We start from the raw sequence: 17,513 nt of genomic DNA on the forward strand, positions 1-17,513 counted from the left end.
TGTATACCCAGATACCCCAGCAATTGGCTTTGGAGGTGGTAACACAGGAGATATCAAGGCATGATGATTTTAGAAGAATACCAAAACATTTTCTCATCACTTTTAACTGAGTTGGTGTTTATTTAACTATTTTGTGTTTAAGGATACAATTTACCACCAAAAACATGGCATCCCTATGGGATCATCGTTGGCACCGGCGGTTGCCAATTTGTACGTGGCAAATTTTGAGGCTAAATTTGTATATTCTTCTGAGTGGTGGAGTTACATCAACTATTGGTACAGGTTCATTGATGATATCTTTTTTGTATGGCGAGGGACAGAGGAACAGCTGGGCATGTTTATTACGTGGATTAACGCAATGGATGAAGATTTAAAATTCACTCATGCCAGTAGTATAAAAAGTATAGCATACTTGGACGTGCTCATTGAAGTTAAGGATGATACTGTACATACCACTGTCAACAGAAAATCTACGGATCGAAACAATTTACTCCGTTATGAAAGTTATCATCCGGTGGGCTTCAAACGGGGACTGCCAGTTTCCCAGTTTTTCCGGATACGTCGAATTTGTGCTACATTAGCAGAATTCAAAATTCAAGCTGATATCCTCAGTAAAAGGTTTATTGAGAGAGGATATCCAAAACGCGTCGTGCGGAAAGCCTACAAAAGAGCTAGGTATAGCGATAGAGAATCTTTGCTCCAATACAAACTCACTAAAGAAGAAAAACAATTGGTGTGCATTTTGCCCCAAAGCACGTCTACAGCAGCCATTAGGATGTCAATCAAGAGACATTGGCACATAGTGGCACTCCACAACACGTTTGCAGAAGAACCCCTCATTGTAACGAGGAGAGGAAGGAATGTCAGAGATCAAGTGGTTCATGCCCAACAGAAAAATAAAACAGAGAAATTAGCAATTTGGGTTTTCATAGCAAATGTGGGAAGTGCTCAGTATGCGACAATACAATTGAGGGGGATATTTGGACGGATCCCGTGACGGGATACAAAGTATACAGAAAATCGATAACAGATTGCACAACTAAATTAGTAATATACACTATCATCTGTCCATGTCCGAAGGTATACGTCGGGCGCACGAAGAGGGCCATCAAGATTCGGATGGCGGAACATCGGTCCCGTATAAATAACGCCACAATATCTGCTTCCATCGTACAACATTGTATGGAAAAAAGTCATACGTACGATCAATTACAATGGACAGTGATTGACAGTCTAGAGGAGAAACAAGGTAACCAGTCACTGTTAAATTATCGCGAGCAAGCATGGATTTTCAAACTTGGCTCAGAACAACCGGCAGGACTTAATGATCAGCTGGATTGGTTCTCTCTGGTTTAAGACTTTATGATAGGATTAGCTGGTATCCAGGATGTTGTTTTAAAATGCAAGCCGGAAGTGGAGTAGTTTAGAACGCCGTCAGGAAGAGCGTTAGGCGGAGGCTTGTTCGAGCACCGGGAAAGTTAAAAAAATAAGTGAATACCTCGCTGGTTTTTGGTGACAAGAAAATGTATATGGATAAACCCTGAGGAAGACATTGGATGTCGAAACTTGTGCAAGTCAGGATTAATTCAAGACATTTCAAAGCTAAGTATAGCAACTCAATTTCTGACGGTTTGGGGTAACAATAGATAGTGTGTTTGCATGAAGAAAATAAAGACAAAATAAATAATAATAAAAAAGAACAAAGAATGGAATTTACTGACGCCTATCTCTGAAAAGTTTTTAAAATATAATTTTTTGAAATAAAAATACGGAGGATGGAGGGTGTGTTGATTAGACGGTAAAGGCACTGAGGGGGTTGCCGGACATTAACTATATGAAACCATCCCCGTCCTTCCAAAAAATATTTTTTGATTTCACAAATTTTGAGTAAGGCTACAGTAAATATCTTAGCTAAAATATTAAAACCAAGTGACGATTTTGTTAAGTAACAAGTTATACACTTGGTGGGTAATCTCTGTTGTGGAATAGGGCCTATGATTAGTGCAGCACTAGTTGTTATGCATGCTGGCACCTGTTCTCTGCTGCACATGGTGGGAACGGCCTGAAGCTACTTAATCACCCATGTGTGAGGACTACCATCCTGCTTGCCTCTAAGGACAGCAGGATGTTAGTCCTCACAAAACCCGCCCGCCACCCCATGGAGTTGGGTTTCTTTCAGTTTATTTTATTTTTTGCGAATTCTATGTTTTAAGACTGAAGAGGGGGAGCCCACATGGATGCGTGGTTAGCAGCATGCTGGGCTTGCTCAGTGTGCCAGTCAAAGCTTCCCGTGCAAGGCTCCATCAGATAATGTCACTCGTGTGAGGACTAACATCCTGCTGTCCTTGGAGAACACCTGTTACAGGTAAGCAACTCTGCTGTACCATTATGGGACAGTCTTACCTATGGAGGACCTGGGTTGTGTCAATGATATACAAATTAACATTTCCATAAAGGAAAAGCTTCATTACATCCACTAAGACATCAAATGTTTGAAATTACTTTTGATTCTTTTGTATTTTGGGTGATTTTCCTGCATTCAAATATTAAAATTCAACTTATTCTTTAAAAATGGAAAATTTTGTATACAATTTGACTTTTGAACCTGCTATGAATTTTACATTCTGATTTTTTTTCTTCAATGTTTATAGTGTCTGGAGCTGGAGAGACGTTGGTAAGTTAACATTTGATGCTTTCTGACAATATCATCTTAGTGCATTAGTGTGTCAATTAGGTGCTATCAGCAGAGTTCATCCTAAAAGCTTACTCATAAGGGCCATTTCCACCCAATTATATAAAGGGGAGATATGAGCTTGATTCCTATTTTCTTTCATTTTTATTGTGTTTTGATCCAGTACTCTAAACTAACCATGTTCCTGTCACTAAGTTAGTGATACTCCCTTCTCTCAACAATTTCCTGTAGTCTGCTCTGTAGCAAATGGCAGCTTTGGAGCATTGTTTTATTGCTGGCTTCCATGCCTGCTCTAGGCACCAATATATTTCTTGCCTAGTTCCCTCATTATACTTGTGGATCATGCTGTAAACAGCATTGCTTTAGGATAAAGTTTTCTGTGTCACTAAATTTGCAGTTCAGATGCGCATACCAATAATTAAGGGGTTTAGCAATTTGTTAGTTTTATGATATTGAGGATGATGGTAGCCAATGTTAGTTGTAGTGTTTTGGGTAGATTACTCTGTGTACATTTCCTTCCAGTCTCTCTCACAGTTTCTTTTCGCTCTTCAGGATGAAGATTCAGAGTTCACTTTAGCTACAGACTTTGAGATTGGGCACTTTTTCCGTGAGAGGATAGTTCCACGTGCTGTGCTGTATTTCACTGGTGAAGCCATAGAAGATGAAGATAATGTATGTGCATGGATTTGTTTTGTGGTTTTGGTTGTTTTATGCTTTTCGTTTTTGTTGGATTTTATTTATTGTCTGTTTAATCTTCAAGCAAATTACTTGTTCTACGTGCTTTAAGAATCTGAGGGGCTTTCACTTCAAAACATTTACAGGATAGCATGACAGAAAAATTGATAATTTGGAATGGTTTTATTTTGTCGCAGAGCTTGTGCCTTTTGTTGTACAATATTTCTTGAGTGGGTCCTAGACAAAGAAAATGGAAGCAATAGCCTATGTTCTAGTTAGTAACCTGTTATTAGCTTTGCTCTTTGTTTCTTTATGCTTAAACAATTATCTGTGTTGCTCTACCTTTTTACTTCACCTTAGCTGGTGAAGTAAAAATGTACAAATCAGTATAATTTGACATACTTTCACAAAGAAGCTGCAACACTTTTTTTAAATGAACCCTTGCAAAATTTCTAAGAACAGTTACAATGTCTACAGTATTCTATATTTATTTAAAGATTCTTGTATTCTGTCATTCATAATATACATCACAACGGTTTACATGTTACAAAATCATGAAATCGCACTAAAATATCTAAAAGGTACAGTAAAATATGATACAATAAAATTGTTAATCAATTAATAAATGAACATAAAACAAAGATAAAAATGATGTTTCTTTAAACCAATTAGTCCTTTTTTTCAAGATAATCAATATAAGCCTGTTCAAAAAGCCATATTTTTAGAGCTTTTTTTAAAAGCTTTAAACTCTGACTCTAAACGCAATGCCACAGGCATAGTGTTCCAAATGCATGGACCGGCAATTGAAATGGATCTCTCTCCAATTAATATAAGATGGGCAGAGTTCACAGATGGAATTTGAAGCAGTCCTTTATTCGCCGATCTTAAGGATCTCTGCGGGACATATAACCGGATTAGAAAATTCAGCCAGTCTGTTTTTTGTCCATAAATCGCTTTGTGTAGTGTATAACAAGTTTTGTACTGTATTCTTTGTGTTATTGGCAGCCAATGCAGATTGCTTAAAACAGGGGTGATATGTTCATGTTTTTTTACAATTTGTTAAAACCCTTGCTGCAGAGTTCTGAAGCACCTGTAAAGGGCGCAAAGTAGACTCCATTCGCTTCCACCAGGCTACTAAACCCACTAGACACCAACATCTCGCCACCATGCAGACCCCTTCACCCAAACTGGCCTCCACCAAAGCACGTGCGCTCTCGGTAGCCGGGCCTTCCTGTGGAACACAACGCCAGTAGAGTTACGCCAGGAGGACTGCCAAAAAGCATTCAAACAAAAACTTAAGACGTGGCTTTTCACAAAAACATACACCTAGTACCACTCAGCCCGCCCCCCAGCCCTTTCCACTTCTCCTCCCCCTACCAACTCTCCTCCTGACTAAATCCCTCCTCCACAGCCTACTTCCACAGCTTACTCAGCTAACTACTTCTATTCTTCTTTTATGACAAACCCTCTGGAATGTACTCAATATTTATCATTTGCCTTTCCCCATTGCCCCTTCTGAAACCTCTTTAGCTGCAGTAACATATACATTTTACAGTGCTATTCAGCTGTTTATAATTTTTATAATGTATATAATTTTACAGTTCTATTCTTATAATCCCTGTAAATAGCTTCCCCCTCCCTCAGTTGCCATTTTCGATGTCTATTTACCCATTACTGTTCGATGTCAAATGCCATTACTGTTCGATGTCAAATGCTCTCCAAGCATATGTTTTTGTTACACTGTAAACCGATGTGATATCACTGATGAATGTCGGTATATAAAATCCAATAAATAAATAGATTGTGGAAGGCCTAAAAGAAGGGAATTACAATAGTCTAAGGATGAAAATATCAAAGCTTGCAGCACCAATCGGAAATCATTACCATCTAAAAGCGATTTCAACTTTCGCAACACCAACAATTTATAATATCCTTCTCGTAATTTAAGAGAAATATGTTTTTTAAAATTTAGCTGACAATCGATGGTAATTCCTAAGTCTTTGACCGATTCAGATAATACTAGTTTAATATTATTGGGTAATAAAAGGGTATTGTTTGTACTAGTGAAGCTATCTTTTTTTACTTTTCTGTCAAGGAGAATCATTTCCGTTTTTTTTCCATATTTAGGGCTAATTTCATATGGCATAGTAATAGGTTGATGGCTCCGAGATAGATGTTTATTAATTTAAATGTTTGCTCAATAGTGCCAAGAATAGGTATAGGAAGCTGAATGTCGTCGGCATAGATATAAAAATTTAGACCTAAACCTGCTAGGAGATGACACACTGGAAGAAGATAAATATTAAACAGGGTCGCCGATAAAGCGGACCCTTGTGGGACACCAGTTTGAAGTTGAATTTTATCGGAGCAATTATGTCCTATTTTCACTTGAAAGGATCTTTGTTGTAAGAAAGACACTATCCAATCAAGGGTTTTATTTATAAGGCCACTTACATTCCATCTTTGTGGTCCAGAAGGACAATCCAAAGCAACTTACTTGATTCTTTAGTGAAACAAATATTTGTGAAGACATTTTTAAAAAATGGTTAATGGAACTTTAGCAGAATGAGATGTAATTTGCTCATATCTGTAGATCATTTAAAGATTTATTTTAAAAAGCTATGTGTGTGCTATTCATGTATCCATATATGCGAGCAACATAAGAGAGATGGGTTCCTATAAGAAGTGACATTGCAAAATCTGTGGTTGGGTTACAGTTTCACAGTTGGCATCTCTGGCATGGTTGCTTTTGAGACTCTTGCACTGATCAGGGAACTATCAGGAAATGGTTGCAAGAAGCAAAGGTTTTTCTGTAAAATGAGTGTGCGCATGCAAATATCTGCTATACAAAATAAGCTTACTTTAGGCCCTGTGGTTACAACAATATAAACATAGACAACACTTTTTTCAAAACTCGTTAGCCTAATTACTAGGGTCTATACTGATGAAGGATTTTGTCTAATTTATGCTCCTGGCAAAAGCTCTTTATGGTGGTTAGTCTCTGAGGCTCAGGAGCTGCATGTAACAGTGTAAATAAGCGATTAGAATGTGACCACGTTCTCAAAATACAGCTTTTAAATGGAACAGACACATACGTATGTTAGAAGAAGACAGCATTTAAATGTGGATCTTGGATAGCTGTTTTTAAAGCTGATGTATTACTTTAGTAAGCAGACCTTTTCTATAATAAAAATGGTTTGCTCTTAAATATCCCAGACAGGAGGTTTTGTCTTGGGTCCCCACCCCTCACACACTTGTTTAAAATGTGAATTTGATTGAGAGCCCAGTATTTTAGATTTTTTTTGTGTTTGGATTTAATTACATATCTTTCCAAATTCAAGCTTATGGCTTAGTTACAAGTCAGGTACAATACGTACTTCTGCTCCAGAGGGCTTACAATCTGTGGGGCCGATGCAATACCATGTGCTGCGGCTAGCGCACAGCTTAACGCGCGTTTTGGTCATGGCGTCCATAACCCCTGATGCAATGCAGGGATTAGCACATTCAAAACACGTGTCCAAACCGCTGCGTAGCTAATAGTGCTCATCGCACGTAAATTCCATGTAGATGAGGCTATTAGCTAATACCCGTGATGCAAAAAATTTCCCGTGTAGCCAATGCCCCCATTGCAATGTGACAAATTTTATGCCAGCCCAGAGCTGGCGTAAAGGTAGGCCGTTCTCAAGGGCTCATTGATAAAATCAAAAAATCCTGCTTTCTCTTAGGTCAAGCAGGATGGTAGTCCCCCACATGGGTGACATCATCCAGGAAGCATGGAAATCTTATGTCAGAGTTTCTAGAACTTTGACTAGGCATACTGAGCTCTCCACACATTCACATCTCACTACTGTCTGGATAGGGATGGCTGACGTGACAGTAGGTTCAGCCAGTCTGTCCTCTGGAACCTGTTTGAGATGTAGAACCCAACTCTCCCTACCTAAGGCCTGTTGTTTGAGTTCAAGCTGTCTCCCCCTCTGTTACCCAAAGCACTGTGGTGGTTGTGCCAATCAGCACCTGGTTGGTGCATGTTGGTCTGTTTTGTGTTGAGGAGCAGCCTGTAGCTAGCGATTCACCCATGTGTGAGGACTACCATCCTGCTTGTCCTAGGAGAAAGCAGAGTTGCGTACCTGTAATAGATGTTCTCCTAGAACAGCAGGATGTTAGTCCTCACAAAAGCACCCGCCACCCAGTGGAGTTGGATTTCGCCTATTTTTTTGTTTTTAAATTTTTTGTAATTCTGTGTTACGAGACTGAAGAGGGATCCCACAGGTATGCTGGGCGTGCCCAGTGTGCCTAGGCAAAGTTCTAGAAACTTTGAAATAAGTTTCCATGTCGGGCTTCATCTGATGTCACCCATGTGTGAGGACTAACATCCTGCTGTCCTTGGAGAACACAGGTTACAGGTAAGCAACTCTGCTTTCTGTGATTCCTCCTATTAGGATAGTCGCAATACTAAGGAGGAACCACAGAGATTCCAGGGGGGGGGGGGGAGTCTCTGGTTAAAAAAAAACCCAAACAATTCTGGGCGGCCAATATAGACACACAAGATACATGGTCCACGCCCTGTATCTTGTGTGTATATATTGTGCCGGTAGCGGAAGAAAACAGACGCTCGTATTGAGTGTCCGTTTTCCCTCCTGCACTGACAGCCACCTCTCCTGTGCACCTGATGCTGAGGAGGCACTAAAGAAGCACAATTTTCCCTAGCGCCTCCTTTTTAGCAAGACCTTTCCTTTAAATACTACTTTGTGCGCCCAGGAGAGGTGGCTGGGTATGTGTTAGGAAAACGGGTGCACATCATTGGGCACCCGTTTTCTACGCACAAATATTGCATAGGCCCCCTAAGTTTGTATCTGAGGCAATGAAGGTAGAATGACTTGCTCAAGGTCACAAGAAATGTCAGTGGAAAAAGCAGAGTTTGATCCCTGACTTCCTGGTTCTTAGCCTGCTGCTCTAATCACTAAGCTACTTCTCCTTAGACTAAATCCAGTAAATACTGATTTCATTAATTTAAGAAAATATATTATCAAGCTAAGATTAAAAATCTGTAATTAGGGCTGTACCTGTAGCTCATTGGATAGTGTAGTGCAGTACACTGCCAAAGATGAGACCTGTGCTTGTGTCCTCGTCCTATAGATGCCCATAACTAAATAGTATTAAAATAGCAGTCTTGTGTCTCCTGGGTTGGGGATGGGTGCTAAGATCTTCTTTTGCTGCTACATTGCATTGATTTGCTGCAGGGTGGAGGCTGTGAAAATGGCTTTATAATGAAAGCCTGCTGGGGAAAAGAGTAAGAAGAAAATGCAGAATTGATGCTTGATGCAAAATAGCACTACTTGTATTTGAGAACAAGAGCCCCTCCCCCTCAACTTTACTACACTTCTCAGTACCAGCAAGAGATCCTAATGCTATAGTATCTTTGTGCTGCATAATCAAAATAGATTATACGCAAAGGAACTGTGACGGCAATGTGTGTAAAGTCTGTTCACAGAAAAAGTGAGTGTATTCTTAAATTGTGGTTTGTTTTTTTTTATTTTACAGTTCGAAGAGGGAGAGGAAGGGGAGGAAGAGGTGAGAGAGTATTCAGGATTGATTTGTTTTTTAAACTTTAGAGCTTTTCTGCTGTGATATTTCAACACAGTGAGCCTTGTATGACCTAATCTATAACCCTGTGCTCTGTTCTGTGATTAGCCCTGCAGTGGTGATAGTCAGGGAAATAGGCCGTATCAGCCTTTTACACTTTGTTTCTATAGGATGCATGAATTAGCAGTATTTAACACTCACATCTATAGCATCAAATCTGAAGTTTGTCATTTATTTTTATCTTTTGTGGTGCTATAACATTCAGTATTGAAGATGACTAGATTTCAACTCTTGGTTTCTTTTTTCTCCTCTTTATAGGAAATGGAAGGTGAAGAAGAAGGGGGAGGATGAAGAAGATGCTGAAACTGATATCAAGGTTGGTTTGTTTAGGATTATTCATGTAATCCCCTTCCAGCCCCTTACTCAACTAAGTTCATTGATAGTTTGTGTTGCTGTCATGTCATAAAGAGCCAGAACTGCATTTTAGAATTTGTCATTCTGTGCTGCTCATCCCACTAACAATTGCTGCTGAAAGTAGAGGAAGCCTTCCTTCATTTCAGAAGACCCCTGCTTCCTGGGCTAGAGTGGTACTGACATTTGCTAATCTCCAACGCAACAGCACACAAAGGATGGGTGAATGAATCCAAGAGCAAAGAGAGTTTGGCAATTTCTCTTAGTTCTATCTACTAATTAGAGAAAGTTGAGTAAAGCTTATGTGTTGAAGGTAGTAACAAATTAAGATATTTCAGTTGCTTTTATAATTACCATTAAAAAGAAAACAATTCATCTAAAAGCCACTGATGAGATCAACCATTGTGTCCTTAGTAGAGGCGTTGTCTTGCTCAGATTTCAAGGTGACTTATTGTCGAGTCAGCTGAGAATATGCCTTGACTGGACAGTGGGTTAAGCATGTTGGGAGCTAGCTTGTTTTCAAGAGGTCTCCAGCTGCTTCTGGAAGTATCTGTTTTTTGCTGTAGCAGCAAAGCTAAATGTGAGTTGACATCTCAGACTGCTCTGCTGCTGGAGCACCCAAATGGATACAGCAAGCTAGCTTACAAGACCCCCTTATGTCTAAAACATACCGTTGAACTAAGTGTTGTCTGTGGGACCGGAAACTTGACTTTTGAGAATAAGTTCCATTAACACAAATTGGTTTAATGAAACAAGTTTCACTGTAATAGTAAGCCATAGAACCAGCTTTTGAAGTTGTTATCCCTGCAGGGTATGTATCATAAAATATGATTTGTCTGTTTACCAGGGGAAAGTAATGTTCACCTAGTAAAATATTGCAGAGCAGCTATCCATACCTTGTCTTGAAGCATTGTGGTTGTCTTCCACCCAAATGATTTTGTACATTCCATTGTCATTCATACTGACCATTCTTTCACATTTTTCCCATTAGGTGTAATTTATGTCTGTTTATCTTTCATACATTTCTAGGTAAGGTGGAATTCCATTCATAACTAAATTAAAAGCTCCCAGTCTTATTTTCCATACAGTGTAGTCTTTTTATTTCTAATGTACTTTTTCAAAGTGTTTTCTGTGTTTTTGCCAAAGCTGATTTCCTAAGTTGAGGAAAGATAGTGTCACTGTATATTATATTGTAAAAACAGTAACTCTTGGAGCTTTGGATATTCATTCTGAGAGCAGTTATTTGACTTTCAGGAAACCTTTGAAGGCATGACTGTTTGTCCAGGCTTCTCATTTCCTGGCTTTGAGTTTTGATTTTTTTTCTCACCTTTGGCTGCTGTAGTACTGAAGGGTTAGAGCACCCAATAGAGGAGAAGTGTCATCTAGATTATTTTCTTTTACTAAGCTGTAGGTATTTGATTTTGTGAAGTGTTTGTTTTAATTTTTTGTTGTACTAAATGTACTATTTGGTTTTGTTTGTAACTTGCCTTGAGGTTTCTGTGATAGAAAGGTGAGAAATAAAATCTATATTCAGTGCACTTGGGTGTATTATATCACATTTATGTAGGCACCTAAAGAGTACAGGTATATGACTCCTGAGCAATTGCTTAGCTTTCACTTGGCTACTATTGCAGTGAAGCAGCCTGGCCTGACTCAAATCATAGAGCACAGAATGGTGCAAGCCTTGATCAGAGGACTGCAGTCAAATGCAGGAAAGAGTGAAGGGAGCTTTAATGACTCTGTATCTGTCAATTTTGTTTCTCCCCTTTGACAGTAAGGTCTTTAAATATTACGTTACATCTTTATGTAAGCACTGGTCTGGGTTAACGTGCTTGGAGCAGTCTTAAGTGTGGTACTCTTACACCCTGTAAATACTAGCCTTATTAAGACTATTGTAGCAGTATCAATATTTAAGATTACCTTTGAGAAGGAAATGAGGATTTACCTTAGAAACATGCACATGTGCTAAATGATGTATAAAGGAAACAGAAGGAAAACCTGAGATTGAACATGTGTAGTTTGAATACACTTGCTGATCATTGAACAGTCTTCTTGAGTAGATGGTCTAATGTTTTGGAGCCTTCTGTAATTGTCAAATAGAAAGCTCTATCAGTGCTTGTGAAAGAGAGAAGAGGATTAGGAGAAGCAGACATTTCATCCCCATTATTCTACAGGTGAAAGTTAAGCAAATTCTAGAGAAGATTTATAGCTATGACTGAGAGAACCGGCTAGAAATGTAAATCACTGTGATGAAATGAGGATGTGCATTCTTTGCTTTCTTCCTCATTGCCTTTGATTAATATCCTTTTGATTCCTATAAATGTATCCCTAAACTTTCAGCTTTAAATGGAGGTCACAGAGTAGTTGTGTATTAATGTTGCCTTAAATGACTTACCATAGATGACTTCCAGTTTGGAAATGGCATCAGTTTAAAAAAAATCACTTTAGTATTTAACATGGTGCTTATAATTGATCCCAAAAGTACTGCTGCAGTTCCATATGTACTATTAGTGTTATTGTATTGGTCTTTAAAACATCTGGTGTAGTCTTCCTTGGTCAGATCAGTTTGTTAATTAGAGCAAAGTTCTTGATCAGAAACTGAAGATTCTGGCATTGTTCTGGTAATGAAACTTGTCCTAGATGGTCAATATTGATTTGTACTGAGCACAAATGACATTGTTACAAACACAGTCCTATCCTTGTTAAAGAAAATATTTCTTTTCAATAGCTGGAAGTAGTGTTTGGCAGTTTCTCCTATCCTAAATGGGCCTAGGACCATAGGTCCATCCTTCGCATGCAACTTTGACTTGTCTAAAACGCAGTGAATCTTATCTCTGTTATTGCGCAGCAGTCACTCGGCACTGTTTTGATTTTCAGAGGTCCTACAGCTGCGGCAAGAAACAGATTCTAGTATGAGTCAAACTCAGCAGGATGTCACAGTAATGTGTGTGTGGAAATGGAAAATTGGAGAAGAGAATTCCAGTTTTCAGTCTAAAGCATGGTTTGAATAACTGCTGTTTGGATGGCACCAGATATTTCACATCAAAGCAAATCAAAGGGAAAACATGTTTCTGGAATTTTGAGGAGAGATGTTTGTGCTACATTTGATAGACTTAATTCTCAGTGATTAGTCTGTTGAAAGGAGGGCAGAGATATTGTTACTTCCCCAGAGTTGAGAATCTGTTTGGAGCAATCAGTCCACTACTTTTACACTGATGTGAAATTCCAGTCAAATTAACTCCTAAAAGACCAAAAAAAAAACCAATGATTCTGCTTCTAACTAGAAAATGCATGATGACTGTGTGCTTATTTACCCACAATAATAAATGCTTGAAATGTCTTTAGTACTACAGTTTCACTGTCAGCTTATTAAAAAACACTGTCAGCTTATAAAAGCCTAATTGCCAAATTCAGGCTACAAGATGAAATGTAATGAATGGCTGTGTTGTATTTCTATATCGTCTGATAAAGATACCTCCATTGCTCTTGTTTTAAACTTATAAACATCTGCCCTGGGCATTTCACACCTTTAGCTTGTGATACTTGGCATCGCTTGTTCTTGCTATAATGAACAAAAGGTCTCTGCAAAACTAATAGAGCTTATCTTCCAGAATACATGGATGAAAAAAATAACAAAACATGTCAGGATCCCTTAAGATTCCTGACGTATTGAAAATTTGATGTGATTAGGACACTAAACACAAAAATTATTAGGGATACACACAAACACCACACCCTCTCTTCCCTTTAGAACAGTGGTTTTCATCCCAGTCAAGGCATACCTAGCTAGTTAGGTTTTCAGGAAATTCGCAATGAATATGCATGTGGTACATTTGCATTTGCTGCCATCCATTGTATGCTAATCTATCTCATGTGTATTCATTGTGGATGTCCTGAAAACCTGACTCACCAGGTGAGTCCTGAGGACTGGGTTGAGAATCTCCCTGCTTCAATTACCGTGACTGGATGCATGCACTGTCTCCATTGTATGCAGATAAGTCTCATGCACATTCATGAGGATGTCATGAAAACCAGTCCTGTTTGTAGCACTCCAGGACCGGAGGTGCCTATCCCTGGCTTAACCTTAGCTTAGATTCAAGTCTGTTTTTATTTTTCTTTAATTAATTTTCTTTTATTAAAAGTCAGGTATTCCCAATAAAAGTTCTTAGTTACTTGGTAACTTCCTTGAAAACAAGAAAATATATATTTATTGATTGCAGCAGCTTGTCTGTTCTAAATTGTGATCATAGCTATATGTAAGGATTCTTTAAGGGCACAGGGTATGTTATAAACAAAACATGATTTTTGATAAAAACTGAAAATGTAAAATTTCTGTAGGCCATAGGGCAAGTGCAGAATTGCCAGTCATACTGGTTTCATATTGTAATTTTTTCCCTTTTTTTCTCCTTTTACAGAAAGATTCTGGCCAACCTGCTGAGTGCAAACAGCAGTAATCTGGAGATGCCACTTCTGAGTGACTCTTTGAACATCTTTTAATAAACGTTTGAATACCTAGCCTGCAGTTCAGGACATCTCTGCAGCACAGTCTTATTAACAAGGCTTAATATCAGTTTGTTTTCAAGTGCATGATTTTCACTTTTTTTTTTTTTCTTTTTTGCTTAACTTGTACAGTGGTAACTTTAATGCATTTGGGAAATATGAGGTTTGAATAAAGCACACTCTACAGCCTTTGGTACACTGTAGCTGAGTACTGCCTAGGGTTTCTCAGCATACTCACTATTGAAAGTTTGCTTTCATTCTGTTTACAAAGAGCTAACCAAATCCGTATACTGGAAAAAGTGACACTGTCTAAATTTCTTCTGTACCAAATAGTGTACCTTGTCTTGGTGTACACATTTGCTTATGTGCATTTTTTTTTCTTTTAACAGTTCAGATGATGTGGCAAAAATGTGAAATATAACTGCTCACTTTTAACAAAAGCAAACACAATTGGTAGATTTGCTTTAACTCAGTAGTATACATTTCTTACAGATCGCAATGCAGCATTAAATATCCTCTTGGTTAATGCACCATCTCAGTTAAACACCTTTGTTTTCTTTGGCTCTTCTTCCTCATTGGAAAGGGCATATTATGCAACTTCTTCTCTCTTGGTATTTCTAAGTAATACCGAATTTGGAAAGGGACTGGTTATTGGGGGTTTTAAAATACTTTTTTTCGGAAAATATTTTGGTTTATTGAGAAGACTAGTGACTAATATGAACACTTTGCATCTCAGTCTCTGCTTCTGGGTTCATCTGTTCGTGCAGGATAAACGAACTGGCTGTAGATTGCTCCAGTTTGGAGAGGAATCTGTAGTGCATAGGCCAAACTTCACTCTTAGTGCACGGGGTTGCTGCCAAAGAACCAGGATTTTTAATGTTTCTGTAATTTATTATTATGTATAAGTACAGAGGGACTTTAGTTATCTTAAGAGTTGATTTTTTGGAGGCAAGGAGGGGGTGCAGAAGTCACAATTTTTACACTGGAAATGTAGGTGAAAGTACACGTCATTGCAACATTTACACTGTTTCACAATTGAATTTTTTGCTTATTTATGGAATAGAAAACGATATTCAAAGCAAATACCTCCTGCTCGAAGCATTGTAAAAGGACACATTTTATTTGAAAAGTGATTTGATGGGTTAGCAAGCTGTCCTTATTTATTTTGTGCACAATGATTGGAGCTTCAGCAACTGGGAGGTCATTGCATCTTCCTGGCTGCCCTGCAGAAACTGACTGGGAGTAAATATGAATCTGCTCAGAAAAGCTCTTTTTGGATATTTTTTTTTTTAAATGTAATTAAGAAAAGGGACTTTCTGACTACATACAAATGCTGAATTGATAGTCTTAATGTAATTTTAAAAGTAAAACCTAAAAGCATTGTTTTTTGTCCACACACTCTCATCTATTCATTTTTCAAAGAACAAGCAAAATGCTTAGATGTACCATTGGACTTCCGGGCTTGCTTGTTCTGTCTAGCAGGAAAGGATTATAACTGTACTGAGCTGCTCATAAAACTGCAATTCCTGTGCAGGGATGCCATCTGATGGCCAGCTTTCATATAATTTTAATCAGTGTTCTTTCAACAGCAAAATACAGTTCATGTAACAATAACGCTGACTAAAATGGCATAATGCAATAAAATAGGATTACTTTCTTTCCTGCTTTTCCTTAGATTTAACCACAGAAAGTGTGTGTTTGCAGCAGAAAATATCTAACTATTTACTTGGTGTATAGGAGCAATAACACCCTTCAGTGTGTCAAGTGCCATGATTATATATGGATTTCTTGCAATTCTGAAGGCAAAAGGCACCGTATTGTCATTAGGCACCTTGTTGACCTTAACTTGCTGATTGTTTTATTCACTCAGAAAAATCATATATTTGCCAATTCTGTATGATGTAATTTTAGAGTGGAAATATCCATGTGAAGAGAGCTAAAAATAAGTGGTGTTGACTTTGTTTTTGGCCTCCTCCTTTAAAACATTAGGACTGACAATTGTACCATCCATAGCACGCCAAAAAATTCTCAGCTATTCTAAGTAAGTGCCTGTGCTGTGCCACACACTATGCTGAAATGGTGGGGAAAAACTAGTGATTCTGTCAAAATGTTAACCAAGTTATGGCGCTTACCTTTCTGCTCAAAATGAATTTGTTGATCTTCTGTTAAAAGTTCATTTCTTTTTTCTCTCTCAGAATTTCTGGTGCAAGCCTCTGGCTAGAGTTGAACATTTTTCTATGCACCAGCAAAATAGTAGCATCACTGTGACCAGATGTGTAGAGTGCGCTCCATCCTTATCTCAGAATGCATATTTGTAACTTAATCTGGGTGTTTTCACTTTGTACAGAATAGCTAAAATATTCTATTAAAGTGTGTGAAACAAGAAAAATACCAGTGTTTCTCTTCTACAGTAAACTTAATTGAACTGCACACATTTTCTAATCTGTGTGCATTTTTTTTTAATTCTAGTGTAATAGCATACCATTAGTTTACTCCATTAGGATTTAAAAACATTAGCTTGTTTTTGTTTTGCTTTTTTTTAATACACAAACATGTTGACATTCAGGACATAGTTTTAACTCTGCTTTTTACATCTGGTCCTAGACTGGTTGGGTGGTTCTTTTGGAGCCAGATTTTTATTCATCCCAGAAGAACATAAATGATATGAGAATGTTAAAGCTTTATTGCAGAAGTGGCTAATGCTGGTCCTCGAGCCACAAACTGGCCTGGTTTTCAGGATATCCATAATGAATATGCATGAGAGGAGATTTGCATGCACTGTCTCCATCGTATGCATTTTCATTGCGGATGTTCCGAAAACCTAACTTGTTTTCTCTTCAGAACCAGAGTTGGCCACCCCTGCTTTACTGTATTAGAGAAGATGCACTGCCATCTCCCTAGTAGGTGAGTTCATCTTAAGGAGACTATGTACTGTGACAAGTTATGTTTTCCTAAAAAATATCTTAAATGATGCTGGGCAAGGTAGACATAACACAGATTCTTAAGGCATTACATTACTACTAAAAGTATTTTGAATACTGCCTGACTGGAGAGAGTGTTTATGCTTATACACCATGCAGGTTATGTGAGGGCTGACTAAAGGGAAATGTTCTTTCCCAAGCACACTTTTTTTCCTTTGTAAATATAAGGATGTTTGACACAGAGAATGTCTATTCTTGAGTTTTAAAGCTTCTTGTAATATGGTATGTTTTTTACTGTCTCTCTTTGTCTCTTTCAAGAGCCCCTGGTACCTAGCAGCATTAGTAAGAGATGTGTGTGTTCATGTGATGTGGGCTAGGCATTAGCTTGGTGTGGTGTTTACCCAATTAATATTAAAATGTTTTGCTGAACTCATAGCAGTGGGCATCACAAAGACCATGCTATAAAAATACAGTACCCTTTGCATTTTTTGTTTAAGGGCAGTAAAAACTACAGGTGTTATGAATTGTATGTTAATAACCCTACAGATGAAAAGGTGGATGCACCTATGTCTCATACCTCAGTATCATGAGTATTAATTACCTGGCCTTGTCTTTTTATCCTTTACTGTTAACTGATTTTATTTTCATCTAGTTTAAACCAAGGACTTTTGTATAGTACAACTTTAAAAAGTGAAATGTATATTGAGAATAGTTAGGATAAGATAAAAGGG

The 17,513-nt window shown here is 38.1% G+C and overlaps 1 protein-coding gene across 3 annotated transcripts in view; it reads left to right on the forward strand.

Moving 5' to 3' along the window:
• The window catches only part of NAP1L4 (nucleosome assembly protein 1 like 4), a 110,973-nt gene extending 93,909 nt beyond the window's left edge, over positions 1-17,064 (forward strand). For 2 of the 3 annotated variants that reach the window (XR_003853257.1, XR_003853258.1), the window contains exons 11-16: positions 2,652-2,674; positions 3,245-3,364; positions 8,909-8,938; positions 9,269-9,326; positions 10,353-10,390; positions 13,777-17,064. Coding sequence is in view for 1 of the 3 variants with exons in the window: in XM_029582762.1 (XP_029438622.1) it covers positions 2,652-2,674; positions 3,245-3,364; positions 8,909-8,938; positions 9,269-9,301 (206 nt within the window). In the remaining 2 variants the exon portion in view is untranslated. The remainder of the gene's footprint in view (positions 1-2,651; positions 2,675-3,244; positions 3,365-8,908; positions 8,939-9,268; positions 9,327-10,352; positions 10,391-13,776) is intronic. The other variant, XM_029582762.1, reaches the window with a different exon arrangement.
• Positions 17,065-17,513: the final 449 nt, after the last annotated feature.

The sequence above is a fragment of the Rhinatrema bivittatum genome, chromosome 17 (assembly GCF_901001135.1).
Source record: "Rhinatrema bivittatum chromosome 17, aRhiBiv1.1, whole genome shotgun sequence".
Lineage (NCBI taxonomy): Eukaryota > Metazoa > Chordata > Amphibia > Gymnophiona > Rhinatrematidae > Rhinatrema > Rhinatrema bivittatum.